We start from the raw sequence: 18,883 nt of genomic DNA, 5'->3' as shown, positions 1-18,883 counted from the left end.
GTCCAGTTTTGACCCTCAGGGATTCTGAGTCGACTGGTCTTGAGTGGAGACCAATCACCATTTTTTTTTTAAGTTCTCTAGGTGTTCTGCATAAAATGTCAAGCATACGCCATGTTTTAAAGGAAAACCCAATTTAAATTTCTATGCTATCTGAGAAAGACTTGCTAAATGACAAGGTCACTTTATAAAATGCAATTTTTATTTTCAGAGCTTTCATTTCTTTGTTTGACAGACGTTGTTCTTGAGAGTAGTTTTTGGTTCATAGCAAAATTGAATGGAAGACACAGAGATTTCCCACATAACACACCACCCCCGACATGTGCACAGCTCCCCCAGCTATCAACACCTCACACCAGAGTGGGGTGCATGTTACAGCAGATGCACCTACATTGACTTACCGTCATCACCCAGAGCCCAGCATTCACATGAGAGCTCACTTGTGGTGTTGCACAGTCTGTGGGCTTGGACAGATGTGTAATGACAGGGATCCACCATGATAGTCTCACACTGAGTAGTTTCCTGCTCTAAAAATCTCCTGTGCTCCACCCATTCATGTCTTCCTGCATCCAACCCCTGACACACACTGATCTTTTGTCTCCATAGTTTTACCTTTACTAGAATGTCATGCAGTGGGACTCATCTGGCACCTAGCCTTTCAGAGTGGCTTCTTTCACTTAGTAATATGCATTTAAGTTTCCTCCATGATTTTGCATGGCTGTGGTTCTCATTTCTTTTTACTACTGAACAATATTCCATTGTCTGTATGTGCCACGGTTTATTTACCCATTTACCTACTGAGGACATCTGGATTGCTTCCATGTTTTGCAGTTATGAATAAAGCTGCTATAAACATCTGCGTGCAAGGTTTTTCTACAGACATAAGTTTTTAACACATTTTAGTAAATACTGAAGGTTGAGATTGATAGAGTGAATGGTAAGAGTATATTTAATTTTGTAAGAAACCAACAGAGTGTCTTCAAAGAAGGCTGCAGCATTTTGCATTTGCACCAGCAATGAGTGAGAGTTCCTGTTGCCCCACATTGTTGCCAGCATCTGATGCTGTCAGTGTCTGGATTTTGGCCATTCTCATAGATGTGCAGTAGTGTCTCATTATTGCTTTAATTTGCAATACTCTGGTGAGATATGATGTGGAGTATCTTTTCATATGCTCGGTTGCCATCGTTTGTCTTTTTTCATGAGGTGTCTGTTCAGTCCTTTTGCCCATTTTTAACCAGATTGTTAATTTCCATTTTTTAAAATACTTCTTTATATAGTGTAGATACCAGTTCTTTATCCCATATGTCTTTTGCAGATTCTTTTTTCCTAGTCTGTGGCTGTTCTTTTCATTTTCTTGATAGTGTCTTTTGCAGAGCTGAGGACTCTAATTTTAATGAAGTTTAACATATCAGTTCATTTTAAAATGCATCTTGGCTCTGTTTTTGTGTCTAAAATGTCATCACCAAACCCAAGGGCACCACAGTTTTCTCCTGTGTGATCTTCCAGGAGGTTATGTTTTTTCACTTTACATGTGGGTGTATGATACTTAAAGAATTAATGTTTCTGAAGGGCATAAGGTCTGTGTCTGGATTGTTTTTTAGAATGTAGATACTCAGTTTTCCCAGCACCATTTGTTGAAAAGATTATCTTTACTCTGTTGGGTTGTGTTTGCTCTTCTGCTCAAGATTCGTTGACTATATTTATGTGGGTTTATTTCTGGGCTCTCTATTCTGTTCCATTGACCCATTTGTCTACTTTTTTGCCAATAACATACTGTCTTCTGACATCCATTTTATTTCATTAAAACAATATGATGTATTGGACACCTTTTTTCCAAATTTATTTAATATATTTTAATAATTTGTAAAATGAATTAAAATAACATCTCCCAGTTTTCTACAAAATCAGTCTTGTTGATCGTGAATATTTATAGTGACCTATTTGAATTTAGGTCCATGTCCTGACTGACATGGGTACTTTCATTACCTTTAAAGCTAAATAAAAGTTGTTTTACCTGAAAATAATTCAGCTCTTTGGGTATCACAGATACATCATCTCAGTGGAATTTTATTTTAAGCAATGATGTGTTACCCTTAGATTTCTTACAGGATTTCTCACACATGTGCCTGTTACTTCACAGGTTGACAAAATGAACAAGAACCTTCCATCTATCACTGTCAAGTTGAGGTGTTTGTGAATACATCCAGAACAGAATGCCTTGGTGGCATAAACAGAAACTACTTTTTATGTCCATATGAGCCGCATTTCTGTGTTAAGGCCACACATAGCTGGGTTAAGGAACTAGACACACTCAAATGTTTTCCTCTGCATTGCAAGCTGGTCTCTAGAATGTCCATGCAAGTAGTTTCTATCTGCCGGAAAAGGGATTGACATTACATAACCCTGAAATAAAGAGCCGACTGTGTGAAAATTATGAGGAAAAGAAACACAATGGAGGTTTTAAGTCCTTGGTTGGGAATCAAGGAAGGGAGAAGCAGAGAGTTTCGAAAAGACAGGAGCCAGCAAAGTGCCCTGGATTCCATCAGGAGAGCATGCGAGACGGTGAGTCCCACGGGCACAGCGAGGCAGAGACATTGTTGATACAGGGAGGAACTTGTGCACCCGTAGCCCCTCACTGAGCATCCTGGAGCCTGGGCTCTGAATGGGGCATCAGGCTTGTAATCACTGGCGTGAGATTGGGAAGTGCTAGCTCCTGCCCTTCGTGCCTGAAGATATGCACAGGGCGTGAAGCAAAGGGCCAGATGCAAACCGCAGAGGAACGGAATAACTGGTGTAGATGAAGGAACATGGGAATTGTCTAGGACCAGTTTCTACAGAAGAGATGGCTGGGACCAGAGCTTGGCCTGGCAAAATAGGAGTAAAATCAGAGAGACCCTTTTTTTTTTTTTTTTTTTTTTTTTGAGATGGAGTCTTACACTGTTGCCCTGACTGGAGTGCAGTGGTGTGATCTCAATCTTGGCCCACTGCAACCTCTGCCTCCTGGGTTCAAGCGATTCTCCTGCCTCAGCCTTCTGACTAGCTGGGATTACAGGCACCTGCCACCACGCCCAGCTAAGTTTTGTATTTTTAGAAGAGACGAGGTTTCACCATGTTGGCCAGGCTGGTCTCGAACTCCTGACCTCATGATTTGCCTGCCTTGGCCTCCCAAAGTGCTGGGATTACAGGCGTCAACCACCACGCCCGGCCCAGAGCGGCTCTTTGAAGAGTCACTCTAGACATTTGTCTAAGCTTCGTGACTCAATTAGAATAGCAGTCCTGGGAAGAAGATATTATGTTCCTTATCTTACTGGTTTAATACAAAGAAAATAACTGAGATATCGAAGTATTTGCCATAGGTGAGCACACAGATGTGGCTGGGCATCACACAAACCTCTAGGGTAGTGTTGGAAGTCTTCAGCTGCTGCGGGGAAGGCTGCCTGGAAGTGATTTGATCAGACACAGGTGCTTTGGGCATCATGAAAATGCAGCAATTGTGTAATGCTGCCAAAGCCTGCCTGAGGGTACACTGTACCGTGGTGGAGGGGGAGTTCAAGGCTCTGTCCAGTCCAGCAGCCTGTACGTAGAGATAGTTCAATATTCACCTGGTTTCATGATCCATGGGGGCGAGGGTCAGGAGACATGATTTGAGGGCCCTGTTAACTCTGAAATGTCCAGGGAGGGGAATGAAAAGAAGCAGAGGTGAAGAAGGTGGTCAGAAGCCTGATTTGGAGCCTTAGGACATTCCCAGCTACACAACGTAGGGTGGAAGGAACTGGAGGAGGCATACAGGTATCTCCTTTAACCCTCAGCTCCTTTCTTGCTCTCACACTCATTCCCTCACCAAGCCCTGCCTCTGAAACACATCCATCCACATGGCTTCACTTCTGTACCACCCAGGTCACCACCTGAGCTCCTGAAACTGCCGCTGTCTCACTCCGCTTCCCTCTTATCTCCAAACAACAGCCAGACTGACCTTGTGAGCATAGCAATCAAAACAGGACACTCCTCTGCAGAAAACCTCCTGAGAGTTCCATGGCGGTTAGAAGAAACTTCACAAACTCTCTCTTTATTTTGAGCTCCCTTCTCCAAAAGTAAAAGAAAAAGCTATGATGAAAAGGTAGACTTGGAGCCCCAGCCACATCCTGTGTGAGTCCCTGTGTGCATATGTGAGGCTACACACCATCTTGGTAATGACTAGCTTAAACCTAATCCTGTACCCACTACTGTCTTCCACTCTTGGTTCCAATAGCTTTACACAGGTTGATTTGCTTAATTATTGTGAGGTATGTAATTTCATTATCACCGTATCTTATAGAGGAGAACCAGAAGAAGGCATGAGTTGAGTAATTTGGTGAAGGTCATAGATACAGTAAGCATCCAAGTCCAGATTTGGGTCCAGAAAATCTGAGAAGAGAACCTTTCTTCCTAATTTCTAGGATGTATTGCTTCTAGGAACACATTAGCTCTCATAATTTTTAAGTCTGATGCATTATAAAATGAAAACGCAAGCAGGAAGCAGGTGCCACTTCAGCACTGCATGTGGTTTATTCTGACAAGTATTAAGTGGGTGATGGGTCACCATATTCACTTGAGGATAGGTAATAGACCGGTGGCTTTAAGGACAAGGTCTAACTTTCTCTAAAATCTTCTGGAAAAATCGGTAATGAGGTGTCTCTTGCAGTTCACAGGTAAATGCTGTATCAATTAATAGAGCTGTTTTGTGCCTGTGTAAAACATATGACAGGGCTTAAGCGAGCTTCAATTATACCCACATTTTTTTTTAAATGCATATCTAGATGTACAATTGCTCTAAAGCTATAATGACAAAAATTAACAAAATTACTTCTCATTGTAAAGAAGTTATCGTAGGTTCCATTAAATGGTCATTAAACAGCAAAAAGTCCATTTGCGTTGTGAATACTCTTTTGATACCAACTATGATATGTTCAGTAACATGAGGGAATAAACGTAACATTTATAATAAAATGGAAAATCCATATTAACATTTTCTAAGCATCATCTGAAACTTTCAAGTAAGCATTTTTCTCCCATTGTTCATTAAGGTTTATAAAAAAGAGATGTGAATATTTTGTTAAAATGTCTTAGTATCCAAGGGCTGAAAAACCAATTTAATTTTTATTTGGGGAGTGCTTTTCTTCACTTAATTTAAATGGAAGAAATCGGGCAGAGTAAGCATAAAACTTGACCTCTTAGTCAGAAAAATTTGGTTACCATGTCGAAGTATGTATTTCCCCAAGCCTCATTCTTTTGTATGCTATGTTGGGATGAAACAATTTTTAAGTTTCTTTAACAATTGCAATAATATGTAGATCTGTACACTGAATCTCAAGAGATAAATACTTCAGCTTTGATAAATAGTAAATGCAAATGGTAAATAAAATTAGTTCGTTTCACCCTCAGGTTTAGTAAGACGAAGGTTATAATAAAGAATTATGTTTCCATTTGCATTCCTCTTGCAATGGTACAAATCTCCAAGGCAGATGTTTGAGCCCCCCCATCTTTTTTTTTTTTTCATTTCAGTTATTTACTGAGACTGGATTTGGATCATTGAAGACATGATTCATGCTAGTGACATGATAAAACAAGTGAGGGCTGTTGGTATTAATGGACTGGGTTTAATAGTTTGACAAAATGATGAATAGATGTGTATCATGTACTGTGTATTTAGGAGGAAACAAAGCCATTAAGCTAACCTTCCAATGAAAAACTGCGTTGTTTTTCTCTGGTGTAAGTGAGCAAAGTCACTACAGGATTAAAATCTCTTTTCCGGAACAACGTAAAGAACAATGTATACACATCTTAAATTTGGTAGGTCACACAGGTAGAATGCAATCATCTTTTGATGCAACAAGAAAATAATATTATAAATAATAAAAATTAATATTTTATTATATTATAATAATACAATTAATACTTTATTATTATTATGTTATAATAATAAAAATTGAATGTTTTAGCCCAACATTTGGCATTGACAAATCAGTAGTGTCAACTTCACATATGAAGGACAGTACAGTCTGGTTATTAAAAAATGCCCAATATGACATAGTATTTGGGCTAAAGATACTTAGAATATTATAAATGTTTCCTTTTCGATTAAAGGAATATAACACAATCACCATCGAGTTGCTATCATAACTCATTTTTAGCTGTGGTACACCAGAGAAATAAACAACTTTCAATGGAAGAGGATTTTAGTGCTTTTTTTCCCCTAAGGTAGACATTAAGCTGCTGTAGAGTGACATGAAGCTGTTGTAGAATGCTTGCAGCTCTTTCCAATCTGTAGATATATTTTATTTATGAATATTTATACAAAAAAGGAATTCTGTCAAGATGACTGGTCTATATCACTTGAGAATGACATTATTTAATTAAAGAACAAATTGCATTTTTTTTTTTGCTAGTGCCTGTCCATACCTATTGTCATTGTTTGCCTTGTAATCTGTTTTTTGAATTCACTTTGGGCTGATGGTTTTGTCCAAGGTGTTGGATGAAGAGCACTGTAAAAGAAACTGGTGTGTTGTTTTTAAGTTAATAATATGTTTAATAAATGTGTGATTTTGCATGAAAAAAAAGAACAACCCTAAGTTGTAATCCCAATATGTGGGTATTGTTTCTTTGGCTAAAACCACTACTAGTCAGTGAAGCAAAGTCATTAACAATTTATTTATGTGGACCTACTCTATGCTGGGCACCATGAGGACTTTACATGATTAAATGCAATCTATATACATTATAAAAAAGGGAAAGCAAAGCAGAGCCATACTAGCTTGATACTCATAGATGGTGATAGGTTTATATCGCTAGATACATCTAGTCATATCTAGTATTTATAGGTCATTTAAACCTATCACTATAGGGACCTGTGGTACTATATAATCTATATATATCACTATATATACTATATATGTCACTATAGTGACCTAGTACTGTAGGTTTATATGTACTATATGTAACCCAATTTAAATGGGTTAGTACATATAAATGTAGTATATGCACTATATATAGTGCATATATATATATAAATGTACTATATGCACTATATATAGTACATATAAATGTACTATATGCACTGTACTATAGTACATATAAATGTACTATATATACATTTGTGTATATGTACATTTAAATGTTGCTAGTACAAATACTATATATAGTACATATAGTACATATAAACCTATAGTACTATATGTACTATATGGTTTCCAGGACCTGCTAACTCTGTTCCCAGGCCACCCAGGCAGGAGGGTGATGGGGACAATTCTCCACAGTTCTCTTGTACTCTCGTTAGCTAACATACCAAACTGACCTTTCAGCCTGAACTCTTTCTTCCAAGCATGTAGCAAACAACCTTGGGAGAGAGAGGCGGATATGTACCTCCTCTCTAGCACAGAGACTTTTCCTTTTGTCACCTGATAGGAATTTTCTAAGTGTATTTATCATCTGCACACAATGATGATGCATTTAGATTAGGTGGGGATGGGACCTTTCTTTGGCTTTGTATACCCGCTTATGGGAATCCCCTGTCAAAGCACAGCTGAAAGCAGCACAGACACTTTATGCTAGTTCCACGTGGGTAACCTTGTGGATGGGCATAAAAGGACCATCTTCAGTGCTGACTCCATCATGGCCCAACCGAGCAACCTTGGGAAAGGTACTCAAGCTCCCGACTATACTCTGCGCATCATAGCAGCACTTCATAGGTTTGTTATAAGAGCGCAAAGATTTCACTGATGTGAGATGATTAAAACAGTGCCTGGTACTCATAGACATAACCTCAGTTTCTCTACATTGGGTTACTTATAGGTCATATAAACCTAGTGTTAGATATGACCTAGTGCTAGATATGACTTAGTACTGTGGGTTTCTATGTACTATATGTACTACATGTACATATAGGTTTATATGTACTACATGTACTATACAATACAGAGATGCAAGAGTCTCTGTGCTAGAGAGGAGGTACATATCCACCTCTCTCTTCCAAGGCTGTTTGCTACATATTTGGAAGAAAGAATTCAGGCCGAAAGGTCAGTTTGGTACATTAGCTAACGAGATGTACAAGAGACCTGTGGAGAATTGTCCCCATCACCCTCCTGCCTGGGTGGCCTGGGAACAGGGTTGGCAGGTGCTGGAAACCATTGCATGGTGATGAGGGAGGCTTGGATTCCCAGTGGCGTGGGAGCATGCACAAAGTTGTTAAGGCCTCTGTGCCTTCCAGAGCTGATGTTTCACAGAGATGAAGGGTGGACAATAATCACTAACATATTCTGAAACTGAGAAGTTCGTGATGTCAAAATACATTTTAGAAATGAACATAACATTTGCGTGATTGTACTATACTGCTTTAAAGCACTTTATACCCACAGGCTGCCGGCTAGATGGGGTTTACCACCATTTGATGGCTGCCAGAAACAGGCTGTCACAGGCTGGCAAAAACGCTGTGCTATGTTGAACTATCGAGTTTATCGGTTTATAAAATATCAGTAGATTGACATCCTCATCTTTCATATAACAGTTCTAAACATATACTTGAGTAAAGATGGGAATATTAGCACACATTTCTATCAATATATGAGTTTTTAAAATACATATCTCTACAGAAAGATACGGTGCTATTTTCTTTGAAATGGTACAAGCATGTAACAACCAAAAATAATATTTCTACACAGCCAACACTTACATTGACATTTCAAAAGAAAAAGAAATAACCTGATGCTATGTATAATATTATGCCTAGAAAAAATTTAAATGTTGCTAGAAAAAGCTTTTCAAGGTGTGTTTATTCATGTTAGCACCTTTTCAAGCATATTTATGATATTACCTGGGATTCTTTATGTTTGGAATCAGAGAACAAGTAATACATGTAAAATAGAAGAATTTGATTGTTCTATATTAATATAATGCTGAAAAGAAAACAAGAAAAATGCATTTTAAGGGATATATTTTTGCTCTATAGTACATATATATTTACCTGTTAAAATAATACTCATTTGAGAATGTTTTAAATTATTTGCTTTAACCCTGTAAAATTTCCTTTTTATTAAGTCCAAAAATGTTGAATGACATAAATTTCATGTGGTTCAAAATTGTCAGGAGCTCTCTCATGCTTTTAAGTTCTGCTCAGCCATTTTCATCTTGGTTAAGGAAATTATTACTTATTTCTTGTACAGAAATATTCATAATTTATTTACTGATATGAAGAAAAATGTTTCGCAATTTTAGGCAGAGAAAGGGAAGGAAAAATATGACACTCGAACTTCTGTAGAAGCATTCAACACGTTTTAAAATGTTCATGATGCTGCAAAGCATTTCCTTTAAATGTTTTATGTGAAAATATTACTCAGAAATATTCTAACCAATTATTTTCCACAAAACATTCAAATCACCTATTAATTTATAATATTACTATTATTATTTTGAGCTGGAGTCTCACTCTGCCACCCAGGCTGGAGTGCAGTGGCACAATCTCAGCTCGCTCTAACCTCTGTCTTCTGGGTTCAAGCAATTCTTTTGCCTCAGCCTCCCGAGTAGCTGGGACTACAGGCTCCCGCCACCAAGCCAGGCTAATTTTTGTATTTTTAGTAGAAACGAGGTTTCATCATGTTGACCAGGCTGGTCTCGAACTCCTGACCTCATGATCCGCCCGCCTTGGCCTCCCAAAGTGCTGGGATTACAGGCATGAGCCACCATGCCTGGCCCAATTTGTAAATATTATATATATATATTATTATATATATAAATACATATATTTTATATATATATTATTATATATATAAATACATACAATATTATATATTAATATAATATGTATTTACATAATTTATCTTTATATAAATACATATATATTGTATATTTATATAATTTATATTTCTATAAATTATATATATTATATATTTATATAATAAAAATAATAACGTATATATCATATATATATTTCAATGTGTGTATGCTATCTACACCTTGATTTTCCCTTTCATGCAATAAGAGTGAAAATCCATTTGAGAAACTAAAGCTTCTCCAAGCCATATATTAGTTAATAGTAGCCAGGTGAAGTTAATATTTTTGATGGGAGTGTTTGGCTGCCTTAACATTTTGGTGGAGATATTAGAAATGAGGAAATAAACAGAATATAAAATTTGAATGTTCTTTTCTTATTTCAGTCTTTCTATCCTCCCCAAATTCTAGAGCCTGACTTCTCACTCTGAAATAGGAGGAGGAGAAGTAGAGGTAAGAGAGAGGAGAGCCTTCTGGACCAGTCCATAGGAGACTCCTTTTCACCCCTCAGTGGTCTAAGGACATTTCTGAGGTTGGAGTCACTTTCTGGATTCTCAGTGAAACCTGCTTGGAAACTACCCATCTTTCAAGAGAATTCCGTGCTATGGCTATGTTTATTAAAGCCAGATTAATTTTTAGAAGAGGAACACATGTTTGATTTGATATTGGAGACTGCACATCTAATATGAATGCTAATATTTGGCAAAGCATATATCAGTGCTAACCGACCTTAAATTTAAAGGCAATCTCCATAAATGAACTCTAACCTCTGTGTTTTAAGGCCATGCTGTAACTCATGTTGCTATAGACAGGAAAATATTTTGGAAGACCTTAGGCATTTGAAATGCCTTTCTGAATCCACATTTCTTAAAGGTTCTAAAATGCACACTAGGTCATTTAGGGCTTATAATCTCAGGAAATGGAAAATGCCTCCTGAGGTTAGTACAGGTGGTGGAAGTTTGTTGTCATAATGTATGAAGAAGAAAATAAGGAGGAAAAGAAGGAAAAAGGAAGGAAGGAAAGAAAGAAGGAAGGAACGAAGGAGGGAGGATGGGAAAGAAGGAAGAAATGAAAGAAGGAAGGAAAGGAAGGAATGGAAAAGGAGGAAAGGAAGAAAGGGACGGAAGGAAGGGAGGGAAGGGAAGGGAAGGGAAGGGGGAGGAAGGAAGGAAGGGAAGGGAAAGGGGAGGAAGGAAGGAAGGAAAGGAAGGGAGGGGATAGAAGGAAGAAGAAGGAAGGGAGAAAGGAAGGAAGGGAGGGAAGGAGGGAGGGAAGGAAGGGCCAAGAAATGGCTTCCAGCACGTTATCTATTTTAGTCATTTGTAGAGTAAATCAGATTTTCCTGTATTGTTTCTAGTGTTCAGAGAAAGTGACAAGTCAGAAACACAACATGACATGAGGCCCGTAGATGGAAATTCTGGCTTGGTTGGGCTGAGCTTGGGCTTCGTTGCTCCTCTGTAACTGGCAAATAAATACAAAAAATAGTGACACCCTCCTCTCCTGTCTCAGTGTTGTTGTGAGTGAGGATCCACGTAGAGTAAAATTACTTACAGGATTACATACACAATGTGAAAAGAGCTCTTTAAACAGGTGTGTGTCCCTGGGAGCAGCCGCGCTCTACAGTGTCTGCCTATGGTGGTGGGTGACTGGGGAGTGCTGGCAGGTACAGGGTACAGCCCAGGAGACATCGAGCTAAGATAATTTTGTTAGGAAGAACGAAGTGTTTTCTTTAAAATTTTCTTTAAAAATGTCAGCACAGAGGTACTCAGGCTGTTTTAAGTTGCCTCCTGACTGTAACTCCACTTTGTCTTAAGTCTTAGGGGAGGTATACGTATTCACTGCAGCCGCCTTTCACTGTTAGGGCCGTCCCTGGGCAGAAACGAGAGCTCAGTCGAAAGCCATTTCCCAGGCTCTCCTTCCCTTTCTCCCCAGTGCCCCGGCTCACGCTTTGCCTTCTTTCTTCTGTGATGTTCCACTCATATTTTTGCTCCAGTTCTTAACTTCAGCTTCATGTATTCTACCATCCTCCATATGTCTCAGTTTTATCTTATTCCCTTAATCTATAATGTTTAATGTCATGAAATGAGAATTTCCCTATAGACTATATTTTTGCTCCCTTTTCACTTTTTCCTAAGTATGATACTGTGGGAAGAAATAACTAAGAATATAACAGAAGCATCCTAGTTTTCCTAAATAACCCCTTGTTAAACTATTATGCATTGATTTTTATAACCTTTTGCATTTATGTGTGGTATGTATACATTAAAATGTATATATGCATATAAATTACATATGTACAGATATTTATGTGTTTTTATGTGTTTTTATATATAATGTGTTTGTATACATATATATTTGTACCCCAAGACAGAAGATTTTTTTCATTGGGACTTAGTGTAACTATTTCCAGTTTTTCTTGTAAACAAATAAAGTCCTCTCAGCTTTTAGTTTTTCAGCCTAACTGTAAAATGCTGTCTGTGCTTATCAGGTCACTACGCCTAAGTCGCTTTGATCTCTTGGTTGGCTTTTTCTCTGACCATTAGTAATACATAGAAAACCTGGAAACTATGGAAAACAGTTAAAAAAGGACAAAAGCATGGGCAATTTCATCAGCCAGAAACCACATCAAATCTTTTTCTTCATTCCAACTATTTTTCTTCTACCTGTTAAGGGAAAACTTTTGACCCATGAAATTTAGCAGAGTTTATTTGAGTAAACAGATGGATGTATCAATCAGACAGCCTTCAAATCCAGGAAAGGTCCAGAGAGCTCCACTCAGCACTGTGGGCAGCGGCACTGATAGAAAAAGGAAGGGACAGAGGGAGGCAGCTGGAGGAGCCACCACTGGGCGCCTGCCCGACGGGGACGTGGTCTGACTAGTCTGGGGCCTGTGATGGGCTGAAGCAAGGCTGCTGTGATTAGCTGAGACTCAGCGACTTGTTACAAGGACATCCTCTTGAGTAGAGTTGCGGTTTGTTATATACTGGGTGAGGCTGCAGTTCACTGTGTAGGAATTCAAAGTACAAAGGCAACTCTAAGCCAAATTTATTTATTTATTTATTTTTATTTTACTTTAAGTTCTGGGATACGTGTGCAGAATGTGCAGGTTTGTTACAAAGGTATACATGTGCCATGGTGGTTTGCTGCACCCATCAACCTGTCCTCTAGGTTTTAAATCCCATGTGGATTAAGTATATGTCCTAATGTTCTCCCTCCCCTTGTCCCCTACCCCCTGACAGGCCCTGTTGTGTGATGTTCCCCTCCCTGTGTCCACGTGTTCTCATTGTTCACCTCCCACTTATAAATGAGAACATGCGGTGTTTGGTTTTCTGTTCCTGTGTTAACCATCATTCTCAGTGAGCCAAATTTATTTTAACACACGACTTTTCTTGAGGTTTGAAGTCCACAATAGCAATACAATTGATACTAAAGCTTGTCTCTTTCTAACAATCAGTAATGCATGAACAACAAAAAGGCCTCATCTATAGCATCAATTGGTGTCTTACCAATAAAACATTACTTTTGTGTTGAACATAGATTATCAACAATTTTATCATATTGTTTATTCAATCAATGGTATATTAATAGGAAATTCACCACTAAATCAAAGAGAGCATTTTCACCTGTGAAATCGTGTGGTCACAGGAAATTTAAAAATCAAAGTTCGCTACAGTAAGTGTTATAGATTATTCATAATGAACTTTCAAAATAAAATATCTTAAGATTTTTTTTTTTTTTTTGTAGAAATTGTGGCCTAGAAGTAGTAGTTGAAAGAGAACAAGGAATAAAATAAATTTGTTGAGTTTCTTTTAAATGAATGTTCAGCAGTATCAACTTGCTGTGGTATTATTCTCTTGGACTTGAGTAAAAGTGGTATTTTATTTAAGGGCATTTTTACCTTAATTTGCATGTCATATACTGGTAATGCCAGTGACTTAAACTTTTGAGGAAAATTTTAGATTTTTAATGAAGGATATATAAAGAGATTAGTTTTTTTTTTTTAATATTCTTTTAAGGGTATGCAAGTGAAATTTTGCACCAAAACTAAGCACTTGACTCTGAAGTAAGGTAGAGGTTGAGGATGCACAGAAGAGGAGAAAATGTAGTGAGTTACAGGAGGTTGAGTGTAGACACCTTTGGGGAGGTTGAGTGTAGACACCTTTGTGGGAGAATGTGTGACAGGGAGTGCAGGAAGACACGGTTTTCAGGCTTCTGATAGTGAGTCACTAGAAACTACTTACAGACATATGAATCGGTAGACTGGGGTAGGTGTTTGGGGGTTGTAAAATGTTCTGTTTTTATTTGAATTCAATATCCTCTCACAAGAGTCACAGTTCTGTTATCGAATTTTTGCCACATTATTTTATTGGGCCAAGATAAAGGACATTCTTTGTGACAGCCTTATTGACCATAGCAAATCAGGGCCCACCATTCCGTGGGGGCTGTTGGCACTGTTTTTGTATGAACGCAGGGGTGCATGGAGATGCAACTAACAAAGACTGGACCTTTTTTATTTACCACTCCTTAGGGAAAATGGTCTCACATCCTCTTGGTTTATATTATTTGGGATTTCTCCTTCCAAATTACATCATAGAGTATTCAAACTCAATGTTTTTTGTATGTTCTCTACCTATCTTTTTTTTTTTTTGAGACGGAGTCTTGCTCTGTCGCCCGGACTGGAGTGTAGTGGCCGGATCTCAGCTCACTGCAAGCTCCGCCTCCCGGGTTTACGCCATTCTCCTGCCTCTGCCTCCCAAGTAGCTGGGACTACAGGCGCCGCCACCTCGCCAGGCTAGTTTTTTGTATTCTTTAGTAGAGACGGGGTTTCACCGTATTAGCCAGGATGGTCTCGATCTCCTGACCTCGTGATCCGCCCGTCTCGGCCTCCCAAAGTGCTGGGATTACAGGCTTGAGCCACCGCGCCCGGCCCTCTACCTATCATTTTTTAAAAATATTAAATAAAATGATAATTTGCACAAATTTCTGGAAATCTCCACTCTTCAACTCTCATCCTTCAGTTAACAAAGGGCCAGATAGACTTCAATATTAATATTTATTTCAGTCCTCACTTTTCTTTTTACTCCTAATTTCCACTCATACATGTTTATCTCCTCTCTTTCTTTTTGTTGTGGCAATGTATTTTCTTGGCAGGCTATTTTTCAAAACATACACACGTGTATATATATATATATATATATATATATATATACACACACACACACACGTATAGTGTCTAATTTGTCAGACACTATACTAAAAAAAATTGTAAAAAGAGAGTGTTTACAATAAAGGAGCCTATAGCATAGCCAAAAAAAAAAAAAAAAAAAAAAAAAAAAAAAAAAAAAAAAAGAGTTGTGAGCAAACAATCAAACTATCCTAAGATGATTACAAACTGAACCAAATACCATTTTCATGAAGAAAGAGATCATGATGAAGAATTTGGAAATTGCTACTGTAGATGGTATTAGCTCAAAGAAAATTTCTGATTCCGTTGTGTGAACCTAATTGGAATTTTTGGCTGGGTGCAGTGGCTCATACCTGTAATCCAAGAACTTTGGGTGACTGAGCATGAGGACCACTTGACCCAAGACTTCAGGACCAGCCTGGGCCGTATAACGAGACCTTGTCTATATAAAACAACAACAAGGAAACAAGAAACAAGAAAAGAACAAAGCTGAGTCATTCTTGGCAGAAATAAAGTTTGTAAAAGATAGTTCAGGTTATTAAAACCAATTCTAAAAGTATGTTTTTTGGTGCAATTAAATGCATTTTATTTAAAATATGCAGTGAGATTCAAGTTGAGCTATGAATTTATGAGGCTGAAGCTTTTAAGGACTTTTCAGAAATGACAGTTTGGCCATGAAATTCTGAGTATTTAGGCTGGAGAAAAATATCATTTTTATCATTGGATTAAACATTTGAGTATTCACATGAATTTAGAATAATTGCTTCAACCTAAAAAATACTTGAGAGAAGTAAACCTAAGGATTGCTTTTAAATTAGCAATTTTTCTTCACATTTTAAACTTCATTGTTACTGTTGCTACAATATCAAAAAACTTGCGTTTTTCAGTATATTTTCACATAGCACTTGTAAATTACTGAGAAAAGACTAATAAGATTTTTGTAACATTTTGGTTATGCCTGACTCAATTATAATAAACTTGTATAGAATTTGAATGTAGGCTGGGTGCAGTGGCTCATGCCTGTAATCCCAGCACTTTGGGAGGTCAAGGTGGGAGGATCACTTGAGGTCAGGAATTCAAGACTAGCCTGGCCCACGTGGTGAAACCCTATTTCTACTAGAAATACAAAAATTAGCTGGGCATGGTGGCGGGCATCTGTATCTCCATAGTCCCAGCTACTTGGGAGTCCCAGCTACTTGGGTGGCGGGCATCTGTATCCCCATAGTCCCAGCTACTTGGGAGGCTAAGGCAGGAGAATCGCTTGAACCCGGGAGGTGGAGGTTGCAGTGAGCTGAGATCGTGCCACTGCCCTCCAGCCGGGCAGCCTGGGAGACAGAGCGAGACTTTGTCACAAAAAAAAAGAAAAAATAGAATTTAAAATATATCACTATGATTCTGAAAAACACTATGATCTCTCCAGTTAATTCTTCCCAGCTCGATAAATTAATCAATGTGATCAGTTTTCTTGGTGGTTGATTGTAATGAATGATAGCTACCAAAGCTTCATAATTAGATAAACGGCTCTAGTTTCTAATTTTGTGTAATTTATTTTAGATCATCTTGCACTTTTCAAAGAATATATACCCACATACAATTCAGACTTTGCATATATTTTCAGTATATTTACAAAGTCCTTGAAGTCCACCCTGGTAATAATCTACTACTAGTACTGTTGCTGTCACTATTACAATTGTTACTACTCCTTCTTAAGTACTGTATTCTAGGTCCTTTTCTAAGGATATGAATAGATGGTCTCCTTTGAGACTTGTTACACTGTTGGTGGGACTGTAAACTAGTTCAACCATTGTGGAAGACAGTGCGGTGATTCCTCAAGGATCTAGAACTAGAAATACCATTTGACCCAGCCATCCCATTACTGAGCGTATACCCAAAGGATTATAAATCATGCTGCTATAAAGACACATGCACACATGTGTTTATTGTGGCACTATTCACAATAGCAAAGACTTGGAACCAACCCAAATGTCCATCAGTGACAGACTGGATTAAGAAAATGTGACACATATACACCATGGAATTATGCAGCCATAAAAAAGGATGAGTTCATGTCCTTTGTAGGGACATGGATGAAGCTGGAAACCGAGCAAACTATCATTCTGAGCAAACTATCCCAAGGACGGAAAACCAAACACCACATGTTCTCACTCATAGGTGGGAATTGAATAATGAGAACACTTGGACACAGGGTGGGGAACATCACACATTGGGGCCTGTCGTGGTGTAGGGGGAGGGGGAAGGGATAGCATTAGGAGACATACCTAATGTAAATGATGAGTTCATGGATGCAGCACACCAACATGGCACATGTATACATATGTAACAAACCTGCACATTGTGCACATGTACCCTAGAACTTAAAGTATAATAATAATAAAAAAGACTTGTTAAGCGTTTTTCTGGACAGTGTTAGTGCAGTGTGCCTATGTATTTCTGTGTGTTTCTACATTCAACGATATATAGGTGTGTTATATATGTGCGTTTCATAGGATTGAAGAAATGAGGGTATCTGATTTTCTGCAAATTAGTGTCCCAGCTGGTTTGCAATTACACAATTACTATTCCAAGTTCCTCCAAGGATAGGACATTGAGGGAAATTATATGTAAGATTTTTATTTGCATGTGCTCATTACCCTCGTGAAAATTTTCATCAACTCCAATGAGCCATATACTTTGGTGGAAGTGATTTACCCCCTTGACAGTTCAGTCTGGCTTCACACTTGCCAGGACATCTGTAATGAGGCAATTGAATGCATTTTACATATGGGATCATTCCCAGATGGACTATGTGGGTGGTAGAGAAACACTGAGATAATACATAATGACATTGACTTGGCCCAGCAAGACCAGTTTCATAGAGGAAGACCTTGCCATTCAAAGCAAGCACGGTCTGATCTTTTCCAAAAAAGGAAAATGATGATGTGATGTATCTTTCTGTTCCAGCGGTCTCTTGCCCCAGCATTGAAACTCAGCTCTCAGAACATGTCATCTGGAGGCTGGTTTCAGGATCCTTGAATGAGTATGGTGCTCAAGTATTGCTGAGCTGCAGTCCTGGTTACTACTTAGAGGGCCGGAGGCTCGCGCAGTGCCAGGCCAATGGGACGTGGAACATAGGAGACGAGAGGCCAGGCTGTCGAGGTAAGTGATGAGGGATGCACCCCCGAAAGACACGGCATCCTGGATTATTCTGGATGGCTGCTGTCAACGGTGAGCTTCTCTAGTGGAGCTATCATCTGTCAGAGTCCTATAGATCAAAAGCACAAATGGCCTGTCTTTTCATTACAATGTGACATACTTACAATGACATACGTATTGTCACGTGACATACTTAAACCACATTGCTGCTGGATTAGACATTTGATGTTTTCTTTTCCTTGTTAATGATTGTATTTTTCCAACTGTATTTGAAATCAGCTCAAAGACAAGTACAAACCTATGTGTAAAAAGATAACTCTTACGGCAGACAGGCTAGTCAAGAGTTCTAATTAAGATCTTGAGAAATAGTGTTAATGCTGAAGATACTGTGTTCTCCAATAATGACTGTCTTCAAAAGGGAGATGATTATTCTCTTAGGTACAAGATAAGCAGTTAAAGCTTTGAGTGAGTTTCACATTAAATGTGGATAAATAGAAAAATAAAACAATGCTAGTTCAGAGCAGTCTTTGATTCAGACATATCTAATATACAGTCTTGATTGTTCACAGAAAATTATGCGTAAAAACAGGTAGTTTATAATTTATAAAATACACAACTTAGTAAAACTACATCAGAATAAAAAATGAAAAAGACAAAAGCATGAATGTTTGTCTTTGGTAATAATTTTAATTCAACTTTTAATAGAGCAAACTTTAATGAAGCACATACCACAAGCTCTTCACCAGGAAC

General features: G+C 38.2%; 1 protein-coding gene across 1 annotated transcript in view; it reads left to right on the top strand.

Moving 5' to 3' along the window:
- The window catches only part of CSMD1 (CUB and Sushi multiple domains 1), a 2,044,058-nt gene that overhangs the window by 1,952,448 nt on the left and 72,727 nt on the right, over positions 1-18,883 (top strand). Inside the window, exon 51 of the mRNA XM_030937494.1 lies at positions 17,942-18,136. Within this exon, the coding sequence (XP_030793354.1) occupies positions 17,942-18,136 (195 nt within the window). The remainder of the gene's footprint in view (positions 1-17,941; positions 18,137-18,883) is intronic.

This window comes from Rhinopithecus roxellana, chromosome 9 (assembly GCF_007565055.1).
Source record: "Rhinopithecus roxellana isolate Shanxi Qingling chromosome 9, ASM756505v1, whole genome shotgun sequence".
NCBI lineage: Eukaryota > Metazoa > Chordata > Mammalia > Primates > Cercopithecidae > Rhinopithecus > Rhinopithecus roxellana.
Note: the sequence above shows the minus strand (reverse complement) of the source record. Positions and strands in the feature narration are given on the sequence as shown.